Source organism: Anopheles marshallii, chromosome 2 (assembly GCF_943734725.1).
Source record: "Anopheles marshallii chromosome 2, idAnoMarsDA_429_01, whole genome shotgun sequence".
Lineage (NCBI taxonomy): Eukaryota > Metazoa > Arthropoda > Insecta > Diptera > Culicidae > Anopheles > Anopheles marshallii.
Genome location: NC_071326.1, coordinates 23,416,603 through 23,432,551, shown reverse-complemented (window position 1 = coordinate 23,432,551; position 15,949 = coordinate 23,416,603). Strand labels below are relative to the sequence as shown.

Here is a 15,949-nt window from a genome sequence, read left to right as displayed (position 1 = left end):
TTATCGCCGAAAATTTATAACTAAAAGGATATTTAGGTCTGAAATTGATATATTGCCGCAATATGGGTAAGTTGATCTAAAACACTTCATCCGAGAAAACAGTTTTATAACAAATTAATTCATTATAGAAGCGCAGACTGAAATATCGGAAGAAATTCGCAATCTACAAGATACAGTCGTCACACTGCGGATGAATATTCCAACATTGTACAAAAAGCTGCTGCTTAAAGAGTGCGAAATAGAACATCAGCTGATTGTAAGTCATATAACGTTTGTTTATTGTACATGTTTCGTTGTGCTTCAATGGGAGTTTCTCTTTGGTTCTGCTTTAATTTAGATCGACACCGATGTATACGTGCCAAAACAGCCGGTTCAGGAGTTGAAGAAGATAGAACGCATAACGAATCAATTGTGTCCCTCGTACGGTGCAGCATCCGCTGTCCAGGAAGTGAACAATTTATTAAACGTTCTGCACAAACTGTTCCCGCAAAAACGGCAATAACGGTCGTCAACAATCCTGCAACTCGAGGACGGAGTGGAGTTCGTGGTAGATAATTTTTAAGCACGGTAATGCCGGCTTAAGATGCTGTTGCGTCGGAAGGATTATAGTCGTTATAAGACCATGGAAATTAATGTGTAATCTATATGGTTAAGTACTTGCCTGCAATAGACTAATGACCGGTTTCTTGCGAAATAAATGGCCTTTCGTGAGAACTTGTAATACGAAAATCACTTTGAGCTGAAAAAAGTGACGTATTTAGTTAAAAACTTCTGTGGATGAAATCATACAAAAGCAAGAATGGTTTTTACATTATAAAATACTTCGTTGATTACAATATCTTGGACATATTCTATCGGTATGAGAGCGTTGCGCACCGTACCGCTGGCGTAGGTCGTTGAACATTGCATCGCAAAGTCCTTCACCAGCACTAAACTTTCCGACTTTATAACATTGTTGTACAGGTATACAAGAGTGGCGATAGGCAACACAAACAGTGCGTGTAGAGTGTTTAACCTGAAGAGAAAAACACATACTGCAAAGCAAAACAGAGTGCCAAGCTCCAGGATCAGCAGTGTGTGTCTTTCGCGATGTGCCTCGACATTTTCCACCGATAGTTGTAGCACATTGTCCGATTTGTGTACTATTTTTACGTGTATTTGCTTTCCTGCACTTGTCCAAAGGAAAACCATTTTGGTCGGCGAGCTTCAGGCATCGGAGAAGTCAGTAAATAGGTTTCGATTGCAAAATGTGAATTCACGGATAACTAAAACAATACCACAACATGAAAAGAAAAAAGAGGAAGAGTATGAAACGCGATCCACACTTTTTCGGTTATCCGGATTACCCGGCAAAACACGAATAATCCGTGTACCCAATAAATGAAAAGCAAACAATTTTTAAAACCGGTTTATAATAAATATAAACATTGTTTAAACATAATATATATGCATGTAGAAACGAACAAATAGCTTTTGTTTTGTAATTTTTGCAACGATGACTTTCTCATGGTGCAATTGAAAATGTTCGGCAACTGCCAAAACGCTGCCCGCAAGCCCTACTCGAATGTCTTGGTTAGCAGTGTGCTCGCCTGCCGCATTGATCGAGTAGAATCGGGCAGTGAATGCAAAAAAGCTGAAACCAAAGCGCTGCAGCAGGCGAAAACGAGAAGAAATCCAATATGGCGGTGTAAATGTTGTGATAGACGGATTCGCGAGTTTTCAAAACGGAAAAGAACCCAGAACCAGAGATCGTGAAATCAATTTACCGGCATAAGTTGATCGAAGAGGCAAACACCGAGCCAACTCGCATACTGTTTGCTGTCTGCAGCGCAGCATTACGACAGACGGGAAAGAAGTTCGTAAAGCAATACAGCATACAGGGCAAAGTGGGCAGGTAGCATAAGAGAGCGCAGGCAAGGTGAGTTTTTTTTCTTCCATCCCCGAACACGGTACCGTCCTCGTTGGCACCCGTTTCGCGGAAGGACGTCCGTGTTGGTTTGTTGAAACGCGCAATCAAACAAAGGACAAGTGTGCCACCGGGAACGGAACAGCATACGGCCATAGAAGCTCTAGAGCGGCCGGTCTGAGGATAGCGGCCGGGTTCATCCGGAGCCGTACGTCTGCCGTTGCCGAGGACGAGCGCACGTAGTGTGAGTCTTGAATTTCGTTGCAAGATCTTCTTGTTCTTTTATTCCTTAGCTTAGAGCAGTGCGAGTGTGTGTCCAGCTTTGGAAGGTGGCGTGAAGTAAATGTCGTTTGTCTAAAGGAAATTCCGTGTGGCTAGAGCGATTTGAGCTCCTCAATCGATAGGTCCCAACACCCTAAACCGATGGTTCTATACCGAAGCTCTGCAGCGTTTCGTACGTCCCTTTACCCAATAACTCCAAACCGTTCCATAACCCCATGGCTGTAAATGGGAGAAACTGATGCTCCTTTTGAGATCGTAATTCATGTGTGATATGTGGTATGATGAGCGCTGGGTATTAGCTTGGGTTTGGCGTATTTTACAATGCTGATGGTTAGTTCCCGGTGCGTGTGAATGAAGAAGAAAAACGAGCAGAATAATTCAACGTTCGCCGAATGATTGTGCGTTTGTGTGCGTGTTTGTGCATAGAGTGTCTGTGGTGACGCGCGTGTGTTGTGTTTGGCTGTGAAGTCTGTGAACGAACGAGCGTTCGGCTATACGGAAAACGTGCGATAGTATGTGTGCGATCGAGGCACAACCTTGGACAGTGTGTGCGTGAGTAAGGGCATGTTCCAGCAAAGCGAAAAAGAAGAAATAATTAAATCGTTTTTGCTTTTAGAACTATGCAAGAAATAGCAGAATTACTGTACCACTACTTATGGTGAATAGTGTGGACAGAAATGGTTCACGGGAAATTATAAAAATTACTTTTTCCGCCTACTTCGTATACTCTTTTGCAGCGGTATAGGTAGCGAAAATGATGACGGGGTGATTAATGCAACGGTGATACAGCTCTATTGTGCGTGCTTGTGTTGGTGGGTTATGTTTGAACTGAAGTGAATAAGCTTTCGTAGGGATAAGAAGACCGTGTGTCACGGCTGGTTTGGGAACCGTAGGTGTGACAAGGAAGAGCTTGATATCCTGAACCGTTTCCCCAGGCCAAAGTCGTGTGCAGTGGAACTGACGCTTGGCGAAGTTGTGTTTTTCACTGCGAGTATTGCACATTTGTGTCGTGCGTGTACTCCGCGGCACGCCGCAGTATCCGTGGCAGCATGTTTTGACCAACGCGGCAAAAAGTACAAACACGATCGGAGAACCAATATCCGTATCCAGTCCGCTTTGTAAATTATGCAGCACTTTGTGGATCTCTTTTTCTGACCCTTTTTTACTTGGACGTCATCCAGTTTGGGATGGCAATCGTTATAGAGGGTCTTCTTTTTGAGTGGATTTGGCGCCTGTGAACACAATTGAAATTTATTCATTTCTCCAAGACAAATCCTTGTAATTGGAGCAGGCGTTACCAAACTACAGCCAGAGTCCGATACAGTCTGCTAAGATGTTCTATCTAAAGTAACAACAGGCCCATCTCACAATACTTCTGGGCGGAATTTTTATATTTTCACCATTTTTATTCATCACTGTTTTCGCACCGTAGGTATTTTCTGGTCAACATTTTGGTGACCGCTAACTTGCCACTCAGGAGAAAAGCATAACAATAGTAAACTTCACACTTTGTGCTGCTCCTTTTGGGCACACAGTATAAATTAACGTTTTTTCCGCATAGAAAGTGGCCTCCCGCGCCCACCGAATCTGAGTGTATTGGTGAAATACTATGTGGAGAAACTTACACGCGTGCGACGCATTAACCAAATTTTATTTTTTTCCTCCGTAGCCCGAACTCGCTGAATTGCCTGGCTGCGCTTCTCAGTTCGCAACACACCGTTCGCGAATGATTTTTGTGGGCCCGTTGTGCCCGAAACCGGATCCGAATCAGCGGAATTCTGTGCATATACTTTTCGTATGATTCATCAAGCCAAGAGTCGAGAGAGGGAGCGAGAGAGATGAACGATGGGAAACAATGATCCCGTCGCGTCAGGCGAGCGAAGCGCATTTGCTGCTGGATGTGTGTGTGTACTTGTACCGGCCGCGGTGGAAAGTGTGTCTGTCAGGGGGTTGTGTGGTTAGGTCCACTGCGTTGGGCTACTTTGTGCGGAATGATGTTGGTGGTACCCACCATTGGAGTGTGTCCGAGCCAAGTGTGTTGCCATCTTGTTTTGACGTTGTTTATCAGCTTTGGCCTGGTGAAGGTCAGTTGACGTTGAGGGTTTTGTTGCTTTTGCTTTTTGCCAAGAACAATGGAACTGCACCCATGTCTGAAAAACCGGCAAATTTTGGTTTAGTTTTTTGGCGGTGGTAGAGCGTTATCCATTGTTTAGTACTTTACTTTAAGATACCCGACCCAAATGTGTTGTGATACATTAACAGTAAGCGTGCTGGAGTTCTGTGGTGGACAGTACCAAACACACGCACACGTTCATACACAGTCACGTTCCCTTTATTTCTCCTGTAGAAAATAAAAGAGAAATTTTCCACAGGTTTTGTGATTGCTGACCCAGCAGCGGCAACAGCATCCATAAAACCTGTTTTGGGTTTGAGGAAAGTTTTGGTGCCGTGGTGATGTATGGTGTGTCCTTCATGCAATGGTTTTATCACAAAACAGGGTTAAAATTAACCTCGTTTTAGAATTTACAAAAACTAATCTTGATTACTTCTTTCAAGTCTGTTGAACGCCTTCCTTTGGGAGGTAATGTTGTCACTGAACAAGATAACGTTAGAATTGTTATCTTACAAAACAACGTGAGACTTCGTGAGACGAACGTCATAAAATTCTTCCACCGTGTCGTTATTGTGGTATGTGTGTTTCTACGCATTCAACGTAGAACCACAACATGCTTCAACATGTTATAACAGCATGTAGAATGATTTATTGTTGGCCATAAAACGTCGTGCTGCATAATAATAAAAAGATCCATCGATGGTGCATGCAACCATTGATAAATTTGCTGTTTTTAATAGTTACTCCGTTCGTCCCTTTACGCGCTGCATTTGTACACAATCTGTGTATCTGTGTGCATGTTGAACTAGTGTTTTATTAGCCGTCATTTAGTTTAACTAAAACGCAACCATATGAATGAGCACAAGCGCCGCAGCAGCACCCAGGAGATCATATGAATGGACGGATGAATGAATGAGTGTGGCTGTGTGTCATTTTCGTGTATTTTTTTTTGCTACTGTTTGTGCCGCAATGTGCAGAACAACGGTATCGGCAAATAATAAACAAACGCTGGTGAAGTCGTAAACTGGCCATACAGTCTATGTCGTATAGCGGGCTACGATACAGAAGATTACTAGTATGCGCGCATAATGTTGTAACTGCTATTATTGTTTGGTGTTGAGAACATTTCCATTACGGGATTTTAAGTGATTTTGCAGCTTTTTGTAAACACATGCACATGGACCTTCCGCCTCTTAAACTTTCGCTTAGATTTAATGTGTATCGGCGTTTGTCATTCTAATGAAATACTTCTGTTTCTGCTTCTTGCAGGACGAACATCCGTTTCATGGCAAACGTCGAATTTACTATTGCTGTGTAGTGGCTTCGTGAAACGCGTGTGTTACCTACAAGAGCTGCTGATGCTGTTTTGCTTTTGTGGTACGATAAACGGATGTGACAATACGACAACGATTGTGTGTATATGTGTGAACGTTTGTATATGTGTGTGTATCCGCGATCATAAGAAATAATACGCTTTTCGATCATCACAGTCGCGGCGACTACTAAAAACGGAAAAAATCCTAAATAGGGTTAACGATCTTTTCAAGATAGAGCGATAGTTCGAGCGATATATTCAGTTATCTTACTGAGGATAATTTATTTCGCAACGTTGTAACGAGGTGGACACATACACACGCAACAGAGGAGGAGAAGTAAACGCACGGTAGTTCAGTGCAGTTGGAAACGGCAACAATTGATTACAGCGAGAAACCCGTTGACTGCAAAATACTGAAGAAACGAAGGAAAAAACCTTCCTCCCGTACTACCTTCGATTATTGCACCAACAGGCAACAGGAGCTGCACCGTCAGGTACAAGGACATAAACGGCGCAATCCTAACAGACAGCAACTTCGTCAGCAGCAACGGTACAACCGGCAGCGGCGTGCTGCAGTTGCCCTAAACGTCGAAGAGCAAGCGGGCTGTAGTAACAACATAGGCAATCGCAGTAACAAGCGCCTAGCTTCGAACTCAAATTGCAGCAGAAGAATCGGAAGAAATTATAGTAACGGCCCAGTGCAGTATAGTGCTAACAGCAGTCGACGCAACATGACAACCGACACGAGAAGGCGCGTTAAGCTATACGCTTTGAATGCAGATCGCCAGTGGGATGATCGAGGAACGGGTCATGTCACATCCAGCTATGTCGATCGCGTCAAAGGTAAGTGTTAGCGATAGTAGCAGTGGTGGTGAAACGTTGTGTACATGGTCTTACGAAGCTTTTTGTGTTTTTGTTTTCCGATGTGGTAGGTGTGTCCCTGCTTGTGCATGCAGAAAATGATGGATCCATGCTGCTAGAAAGCAAGATCCATCCGGACACAACATATCACAAACAACAGGACACACTCATCGTATGGAGCGAGGGCGATAATTTTGATCTGGCACTTAGCTTCCAAGAGAAGGCAGGATGCGACGAAATATGGGAGAAAATTTGTCAGGTAGGTTGTATTACATATATTTAAATCTGTAGTATGAGCTGGAAACGATCGCTCTACGAATCATCGATTTTAAAACAACACTCTTGCTGTACACATATTAATTCCAACCGTGCTCTGCATATACCGTAGGTGCAAGGGAAAGATCCTTCAGTAGAAATCACGCAAGAATCGGTCGAAGAATCGGAAGATGAGCGGTTCGAGGATATGTCCGATTCGGCACCACCGATTGAACTTCCACCATGCGAGCTCAGTCGTTTGGAGGACATTTCGGAGGTCATTGCCAGCGCACTAACGTCGGCAATTCGGAAGGATAAGTTGGCCCAGGCAATCGAATCGGAAAACTACATCAAAAAGTTGCTCGGTTTGTTTCGCATCTGCGAAGATTTGGACAATCAGGAAGGGCTGCACTATTTGTACGAGATCTTCAAGAACATCTTCCTGCTGAACAAGAACGGCCTGTTCGAGATCATGTTCGCCGAGGATACGATATTCGATGTAGTGGGATGTCTCGAGTACGATCCGTCCGGCAATCCGCCGAAGAATCATCGCCAGTATTTGCGAAAGTTGGTAAAGTTTCGCGAAGCGATACCGATCCGCAACTCAGACCTGCTGGCCAAGATTCACCAGACGTTCCGGGTGCAGTACATACAGGATATCGTACTGCCAACACCGTCCGTCTTCGAGGACAACATGCTGAACACGCTGTCGTCGTTTATTTTTTTTAACAAGGTGGAAATAGTGACGCTCATCCAGGAAGACGACAAGTTTCTGGACGATCTGTTTGCGCTGTTGACCGATCCGCAAACGCCCGATTCGAAACGGCGCGACAGTATTCTCTTTCTGAAGGAGTTTTGTAACTTTGCGCAGTACTTGCAGCCGCAGGGCAAGGAAACATTCTTCAAGACCCTGATCAGCCTCGGTGTGCTGCCGGCGCTCGAAATAACGCTGGCTATTAATGAAAAGCGAACAAAGGCCGCCTCAATCGACATCCTTTCAACGATAGTTGAATATTCACCGTCCGTTGTGCGGGACTACACGCTGCAGCAGTACAATAATTCCGACTCCGATGAGGTAACTGGTTAAGCATTTGCTTTTATATTCCTTTATTTCATACTCATTGTAAAATCAAACATTTTGCACAATTTGCAGGACCAAACGTTGATCAACATTGCGATTGAGCAATTGCTCTCCGACTCAGAGCCAGAAGTGGGTGGTGCTGTACAGTTGATTACCGTGTTACGGATTCTGCTGGACCCGGAAAACATGCTCAGCTCGGCCAACAAGTCCGAGAAGTCGGATTTTCTTAACTTCTTTTACAAACACAGTATACAGACATTAATTGGTGAGTTGTTGCTGCTGCTGAAGCGATACAAACTGTACGCTTTTACTCATCAATGTATCTCGTTATTTTGTGTAACTATAGCTCCGCTGCTACGACACACACAATCGGATAAGCCAACCAACGAAGACTATCATGTGGTTCAGCTGCTGAGCGTGGTGTTGGACATTTTGTCGTTTTGTGTGGAACATCACACATACCACATCAAAAACTGCATCATTAACAAGGATCTGTTGCGGAAGGTGTTGGTACTGATGAACAGTGCGCACACGTTCCTGGTTTTGGGCGCGCTCAGATTTCTGCGCAAAATAGTTTCATTAAAGGACGAATTTTATAACAGGCGAGTAGTGTAGTAAATGTAATGAGTTGTAGTGTAAATCTTGTGTGTTGCAGATGCTTACTAGCGAAGTGAACAACACGCCCGTGTAGAGAATTAATAATTATTAGAATGTTCTGTCTCTCCGTTTTTTAGGCACATTGTAAAGGGAAATTTGTTTGCTCCAATCGTCGAGGCGTTCATTCGCAACGACAGTCGTTACAATCTGCTTGAGTCGGCTATTTTGGAACTATTCGAATTCATTCGCCTAGAAGATATTAAGTCGCTGTATACTTACTTTGTCGAAAGCTTTGGCAAGTTTTTCGATGACGTACAGTACGTGCAGACGTTCAAAACCCTGAAGAGTAAATACGATCAGCAGCAAGACCGACTGAAGGAAAAGGAGAAAGGAAATTTGGAAAGGTTAGTCGATTCGATTTGAAAAAGACACATTCACAGATGTGCATGTGGGTGTTGCAATAAGCAATTTTGTGTGCATTACACTTTCTGTTCACTTTTTTTAGTGTTCCATCCATTTTACGAAACAGTAACCGTTATCGAAGGGACCAGCGACAGATGGATGAAGACGAAGAGATATGGTTTAATGAAGAGGAAGATTATGCCGAAACTGCTGGTAAATCGGGGACACCGGAATTAGATTCGACGATCGGTAAGTAATTGCGATGGTGAATGTGAAGTGTTTGGAAAATGTCATCATTCAATACACTTTCTCCATTTGTTTTGCACAGGAAAAATGTTCGAGAAAAAGGCAATGGAAACGGCTAGCAATCTGAACGGTCCAAAGTACGGCGCAGTCTCGACGGCACAATCGCATCAGCTATCGTCTCAGCTGCATGGTGGTGTGACGGCCACCGCAACGTCAGCCGACGATGTGGCAGCAACATCGCACTTGCTAAACATTAACAATGGTACCGACGGCAACGACGAAAGCGCTGGTTCGGCAGCATCGTCGGCCGCACATCTTCAGTCCACATCGCTCGATCCAAATTGTCTTTCGCATGCGGTGGCGCAAGCAGCAGCTGCTGCAGCTGCTGCCGCCGCCGCCGCCGCTGCAGCCGTAGCAAACAATAATGGCCTTCAGTCGACGTCTGCCATTTCGGTTGAACATGTCAGTACGCTAGGGGAAGTGAATCACGACCATCTGCATCATAAAGAGCATCACGGGCTTGGGGAGGATGGCACCGCCAGTGCAAACCTGACCCCGGCTGACGAATCAGCTTTGGATGATGCCAACAGTCTGGTGGTAAGCGCACTCGGTGAGAACGATCTTTCATCCGTGTACCAGCTGCAATCGGCCAGCACCGTTACGAGCTCGGTTGTTGGAGATGTTGAAAACGCTCCCGTCACCATTGCGCCCAATCACAGCAGCAGTAGCGCCTGTGAAACGACAACTTCCTCCACATTGTCGTCCATTCCGGTCACCGAAACGTGTTCCTCCTATAACGACACTACAACAGTGCCAGACTGCTCGTCGAGCGCTGTAAATGTGGAAAGCAGTGATCTCGATAGCAACAGTACGATTGCCGTTGACAGCAGTAGTTCGCTAGAAGGTGTCGAATCTCTCGGTGCAGGTGTAGAGGAAACAGCCTCCTCCAAGAGATTGTCGGTGGACGGCATGTCCGATCGTGCTATTCAAGGTGTACAGATCAACCCGGCGCAAGGTACGGACACAGACATCGGTGCCGATGTGTCACTTACCACATTGGTCGAAGATGAGCGTGATGCCGATGACGAGCAGAATAGTCACTCTAGGCACTCAGGTGCGGATAAAAGTACTGAAAAGTCGCACGAGGCTAGCAGTGACGGTGCGAATGACGCTGAAATGGTAAACATGGCGCCTTCATCGCTGTTAGCTACTTCAATACTGGACTCAGCACCAGACGTGGAACAACCGACACCCAGTGGCACGGCTGATCCTTCGTTCCAGGCAAGCTTGTCCTCCACTTCTTCAACAAACACAACCATGGTTAGTGGTTTGAAAAAGGTATACTTATCGCGCGTATATGAAATCATTCCTTGCGGTGTAAGAAAATACTTAAATACTTAACTAAACCAATATTTTATTCCCAGGGTCTCGTTGATTATGAAGGTGATTCCGATGAGGAGGACGATGACGACGACAGCAGTAGTCCGGCACAAAAGAGGGCGAGAATAGCATAGCACCATTCGACTTCGACTGCACACCATCCTTATAAACAACGCCATCAATCAGCATCATCTGGGGCGGCGGATAGCATAACTATGAATAATTTTAAAAGTACTATTAGAACCATCACCCCTACCGCGACTGCGGCAGTAGCGGTGGTTAATACTACAATTGCCCCCCGTAATACCATTGTTTCGGCTGCTGCCTCCAATGCTGCGTCACCCGAAGTAGCAGTACGCTCGCCGGATTCAACGCCCTGCGAACCTGAGAAGAAAAAGCGCAAGCTGGAAGATTGCGGTGACGATAGTGTACTGGCAATGGATAGAATAGACTGTTCGAATATAATGGAAATAGATATTACACTCACTAGATCTACTGATCCCGATCCGTCTGCTGTGGCCGGTAGCCGTGAAACGGGTAGTGCGAACTGATCGCAGGGTTTTTTTTTGTAAAGAAAATTGTTTATTTGTCCGACTCATACAGCGCTAAGAGTAGCATTTGTATGCGAATTCATCATAACGCACCAAACGTACATATTTTGAGTATGGATTTGATTACGTTTATTTCCTTGGTTCGTCGTTTCATGTCGTGAACAGCACAGAGATGAGAGTTTGGGTAATGAGAGAGATTCGTGCGTAAGAAATGTACACAGCATATGAAGAATACACTCATCATGTACAGTTAGTAATTGGTCGTATTTAAAAAAGAAAACAAAGCACGCTATACTGCAAGAAATAACTCAGAAATAGGAAAAAAAGCAAGGCATGTACATTTGTTTCGGATTGAACATGGTAGAACTGCTGTTACTTTTATGCAAAAACTATGCTGTTTTAGTTTTACATACTGTGGACTTTGCAGTGGGTAGGTGTCCGTTTTTTATTTTTTTTGCCACTTTGCTTTGTTTTTGGAACACACGAATATTCCTAAGCATTGGGAACTGCCGAACGTTCCAACACACAGCTAAAGGTGTGCAGGAGAAAAGGGCAAAGAAATGTATGGATAATAGCTGCATATGAGTGTGTACATTTGTTTTTGGTCACAAAAGCGGAAGGCAGATGGTGAGCATTTGTAAAAGTAATTGGAAAAAATAGAGAACAACTATTTAAAAACTAAAAAAGAAATCCCACAAAAAACAAACGAAAAAAAAAAAACTATTGTAAAACATAATAAGTAAGCAAGCAGAAGAATGGCGATACAATAGGTAAGACATACCGTAGAAATTTAACAAGATCGTAATTAAGAACACAAACCTTACGATATGAGGACAGTTGTGACCGTTTTACAAAGTTCTATTTCTGGATGTAGTTGATGTTAAAATACGGCGTTCGGGACGTGATGCTATCTAAACATACTAGCACGTCACGCGTACAAAACAGGAACTGGATAGTAGTGTGCCGAATTTTGTGCAAACAAACAAACAAACGGTTATGTGCTAGTGTGTTCATACATTTTGTTTTGGCTCAAATATCCAGCCAGCCTTATTCTGTGTTTTTGTTTTATATTTCCTGCAATCTTAGCTGCACGTATATTCCATTCTTTAAAACCCCGTTGCAGCGATATGGCTCGGAACGGTGGAGCCAATCTACTGTTGCTTTGCTGGGGGAGATTGGTTGGTTGATCACCGAAAGGAATTTCGTTGGTGTAACGATCAAGACGACGATCCGCGTATCTCCGTACATGAGTACCAATATGACAAGGACGCAAAGACATTTTAGAGCTAACGTAAGCTTTCGGTAGTTGCGTTTTTCTCATAAGGTATGTCGATTGTGATGAAGAACGGAAGGAATTTAACGCAAGGGTAATGATCGGATGGAAAGAGAAGATTATTCGATACTTGCTTGGGTGTATAATTTAAACTTTCCTAAAAGGTCAACATCCCGATTGATGCTGTCCATTTACGAAAGCTCTTGATAAATTGACCATGACTGGGTAATACAGTGTACATAATACATACTTCCAACCCCCAATGTGTAAGATTTTAAACCCTTCTAAATCAATCAGCACACGAGCGTGAGCTGGCGAGTAGAAAAGTGAAAGGAACAACGTTACATTATTTTTATTTTTTCGCTCGGTTCACCTTTTGTGATCTACGAGCCAAAACGGGTAGTTGCCGCCATCTTGCCAAGCGCAATTCTTTTCGGTGACGGTTGAACTCCCACCCAAAATCTCAACCTCCCTCCCCCAAACAAAAGAAGGTACCGAAGATCTGCCCTTATGTACAAACACAACGTAAAATCCTGAAATTTTGGATTTTTCTTGTTTTTGCTGACATTTTCATAGATGAATTACGTGCCTCGTTTGCAGGAAGGTGATCAAGAGAAGGAATAAAAAAAAAACACACACACACAGAAAAGTTGAAGTATCAATTAAGTTGAAAGTTGAAGCTACATAACTAATAAGTGTAACAAAGTAACAAGTAAATTATCGTTTTGCGAAAGCGGAAAGTAAACAACTAAATTGAATGATAGTTTGTGCGATATGGTGTGGTAGATGAAGTTGTAAGAACAAATTGTATTGGAATGCTTCGTGCCGCGTTCATTCCGCGACGGTTTGGTGAAAAGCTGTAAAGAGTTACAAGTCACACAACACTACAGTACGTCGCTCGGTCGGTCGCTCGAAAAATGAAAGTGAACTGAATTAACAAACGACAAAAAATATAATTTTTTGATCGCATAACTATCCCTACGGCAGTAGTAATAAAGCGAACGAAACGTGTACACGAGATTGAAATAAAGAAGAAAAAAGGAAACACTATTAAGTAAACATTATATGTTCTGTATAATGTGTAAAAACATAAAAGCAGCTGCAGCTTCTAAATTTTACTTTAAGCATGTTTCGGTTGAATAAATCGATCGGGACACACGCACGTACACATACTAATTGATGTCGCCTCTGACGTGGGTAGGTCGACGAATTACACTCTGAAAGTTTTGATTCTTTCAAGGGTTTGCGCACTATCAACATGATGTTGTAGTAAAATGAGGAAAACGTCAGGAAAAGCGCATAAGGCCACTAAACGTTTACTACAAATGAAACAAAAAAAAATGCTGATAATGGGGTCCCGGCACGAGACAAGTTCACGATTGTCAAACATATAACATATAATAATGGTATATAGATATATAAGTAGTATTTGGAAAATAGTAGTATCGCGCCCGTTCCCAAAAAAAACCTGGACAACCTGCAGAAGCGAATGAAATAATATGAAAAAGTTTAAAGGTAAAGCAAAGATACAAAAACAAAACGCGATAAGCAAACAAACAAAAAAACACCTAAAAAGAATACAACCACGCGGATGATGAAAAATGAAACCAACAATCTGTGGTAATGTTTTGTGAAGGATGTATTGAGAAAACTTAATTTGGCCCTTTCCTGAAGAGGCCTTTTCAGCAGAGACCATTTCACTATTGTGCATAGTTGTCTTTAAATCAAAGACTGCCGCAAAGGAAAGCGGATGGTCCCATGTGGATGAGTCACTCCAGCACACTGTGCAACGCTGCTACGATAAAATGCTGCAAACATGTTCATCACCTTGGCAACGGCAGTTGGGAAAACAAAGAGAAATAGAGCCACACTCTGCAGCTAAATGTCAGCTTGTATCGCTACCATGTCGGTATAGTCACTCGGCAGAGAAGAACGGTATGTTACGATTGGAACTGTAATTTGTGATCGAAGATATCAGGACGACATAGAAAAGCTGTACATTTCTTCTACAGTACTGAACCACACTCCAGTGCAACCAATGGCGGAAGATAATTCGTGGGTGTTTGACTCGCTGGTGTGCTTTTTGCACGGTCCCGTGTGGAATGCTCCACTGCAAACATTTATCGAGGATAAATCGATTAGTAAGTGTGCTTACGGAACCAACTATAGCTTTTTTCTTGTTTAACTGTGGTACATATTTCTTTCCAGTTTTTGATCCCAACCTGCAGCCTGATGAAAGCAACCCCGAATTTCGCAAAGTGCACGATGAATACAAGAATCTAGTTGATTACATGCTCGGTTCATTCATGGAGGAGATGCAAATAACGCCGGAACAGTTCGAGTTTGCCTGTCTGGAAGGTCGCCACGTGGCTAGCCTTGGTGCTCCCCGTGCCGCATCCGCCGGTACATCCGGTGAGGATCGCGCAGAACAGTCCGGTGCCAATACGTTTTCGTTCCATCAGGGTCTGTTTCAGCAGATATGGGCGGCCAATGATATACGTATTTTCATACGCATGATGGTACAGCGTAACGTGGAGCTACAACTACAGGCACTAGATTTAATCGAACGACGCTCCCAAAGCATGTCTAAGAGGGATGACAGTTCGGATGTTGATGCGCTATCGGAGTTGCAGCTGAAAGAAGATCGAGAGCAGAATGACACTCCGGTGGAGGGTGAAATCGAGCGCGATATTTTAAAATCGGTTGAAAACGAACTAAATGTCCCGGGGCGGGATCCGAGTGCAGGAGCCTCACCGGTTCGGCAGTCCGTTTTGGACAGCACTCTAGACGGTGAGCTGTCGGCGGGAGAAAAAGATAAGTTTCAGCGCTTAAATTTGTTTTTCGATCAGGAAAAGGTATGGTAATGTTAATTTTTCCATCAACACTGCTGGCCATTAATGTTGTCTTCTACATCCATCGTTTTAGATCAATAACGAAGATATGAAAGCGCGCCAAGAATATTTGCGCTCGCAGCGGGACAAAATTTTGACGATCAAAAAGCAGGCTCGGGCACGCCAACTGAACGAAACGATACGCAAAAACGAACGACCAGCCTCGGCACAGGTGGCACAGAAGTTTTTGGAAGGTGAAACCGAATCGGTATCGGTTGAACCACCAGAAGGATCGCTTCAGCTACGGAAGATGTTGGCCCAGCGACTACGAAACGAGGTGGCCGTTGATAAGGAGTAAAGAAGGTTGCTTTATGTCGACGTGACGCAGGCCGTGGTAGTGGGATGTAAATTAACAATAACAACCCACACTCACTATACACGCTTATCGAGGGGGGTTCACGATCGATATCGAACGAATGCTTTAGTGACTAATACGTTGGAATACATGCCGTAAGTGTTTTATGTGCATATGTAGCGATTTGTAAGTTCAGATGGATTTAATGGATAAAATGGGGTTGAGCTAACTTTAACTGGGATACACAAATCGATTGGACACTGAGCCTCGGGTGGAATGAAAAATGGCTATTTGCACTGAATGAAGAACTAAGAAATAAACAGCACAATTTTTGAGATTTGATGCTGCAATCTTGACTGTTGAAGTAAAGCAGATAAGTTTAAACATTTATAATCACTTACTGTGAAAAATGAAACACAATCATGCGCACCTTCTACTCATCCTCGCCATCATGCTCTTGTAGTTCGTATTGCACAGCGCCATCTAGTGTAGAGTAGCTGC

At 43.7% G+C, this 15,949-nt stretch overlaps 3 protein-coding genes across 3 annotated transcripts; 2 read left to right on the top strand and 1 right to left on the bottom strand.

Moving 5' to 3' along the window:
* Positions 1-508: 508 nt before the first annotated feature.
* On the bottom strand, positions 509-1,191 carry LOC128708671 (phosphatidylinositol N-acetylglucosaminyltransferase subunit H). Its single transcript, XM_053803650.1, has 3 exons — positions 811-1,191; positions 662-739; positions 509-586 (listed from the first exon to the last, which is right to left on the bottom strand). Exons 1-3 carry the CDS (start codon positions 1,189-1,191, stop codon positions 509-511), a joined length of 537 nt encoding a protein of 178 aa, XP_053659625.1.
* A 5,156-nt stretch (positions 1,192-6,347) lies between these two features.
* LOC128719514 (serine/threonine-protein phosphatase 4 regulatory subunit 3) lies at positions 6,348-10,668 on the top strand. Its single transcript, XM_053813141.1, has 9 exons — positions 6,348-6,459; positions 6,549-6,736; positions 6,866-7,807; positions 7,886-8,078; positions 8,160-8,415; positions 8,548-8,814; positions 8,916-9,061; positions 9,141-10,396; positions 10,483-10,668. Exons 1-9 carry the CDS (start codon positions 6,348-6,350, stop codon positions 10,570-10,572), a joined length of 3,450 nt encoding a protein of 1,149 aa, XP_053669116.1. The 3' UTR covers positions 10,573-10,668.
* A 3,632-nt stretch (positions 10,669-14,300) lies between these two features.
* On the top strand, positions 14,301-15,451 carry LOC128707763 (cilia- and flagella-associated protein 36). Its single transcript, XM_053802721.1, has 3 exons — positions 14,301-14,403; positions 14,471-15,117; positions 15,188-15,451. The coding sequence occupies exons 1-3, from the start codon at positions 14,301-14,303 to the stop codon at positions 15,449-15,451; spliced, it is 1,014 nt and encodes a 337-aa protein (XP_053658696.1).
* Positions 15,452-15,949: the final 498 nt, after the last annotated feature.

Coding starts and splice junctions, on each gene's coding strand:
- LOC128707763 (XM_053802721.1), top strand. CDS start 14,301: ATGGCGGAAGATAATTCGTGGGTGTTTGACTCGCTGGTGTGCTTTTTG. Junction 14,404..14,470: donor TATCGAGGATAAATCGATTA/GTAAGTGTGCTT, acceptor ATTTCTTTCCAG/TTTTTGATCCCAACCTGCAG. Junction 15,118..15,187: donor TGTTTTTCGATCAGGAAAAG/GTATGGTAATGT, acceptor CCATCGTTTTAG/ATCAATAACGAAGATATGAA.
- LOC128719514 (XM_053813141.1), top strand. CDS start 6,348: ATGACAACCGACACGAGAAGGCGCGTTAAGCTATACGCTTTGAATGCA. Junction 8,079..8,159: donor CAGTATACAGACATTAATTG/GTGAGTTGTTGC, acceptor GTGTAACTATAG/CTCCGCTGCTACGACACACA. Junction 8,815..8,915: donor GAGAAAGGAAATTTGGAAAG/GTTAGTCGATTC, acceptor CACTTTTTTTAG/TGTTCCATCCATTTTACGAA.
- LOC128708671 (XM_053803650.1), bottom strand. CDS start 1,191: ATGGTTTTCCTTTGGACAAGTGCAGGAAAGCAAATACACGTAAAAATA. Junction 740..810: donor TCAACGAAGTATTTTATAAT/GTAAAAACCATT, acceptor CACTTTTTTCAG/CTCAAAGTGATTTTCGTATT. Junction 587..661: donor CGGTCATTAGTCTATTGCAG/GCAAGTACTTAA, acceptor CCGACGCAACAG/CATCTTAAGCCGGCATTACC.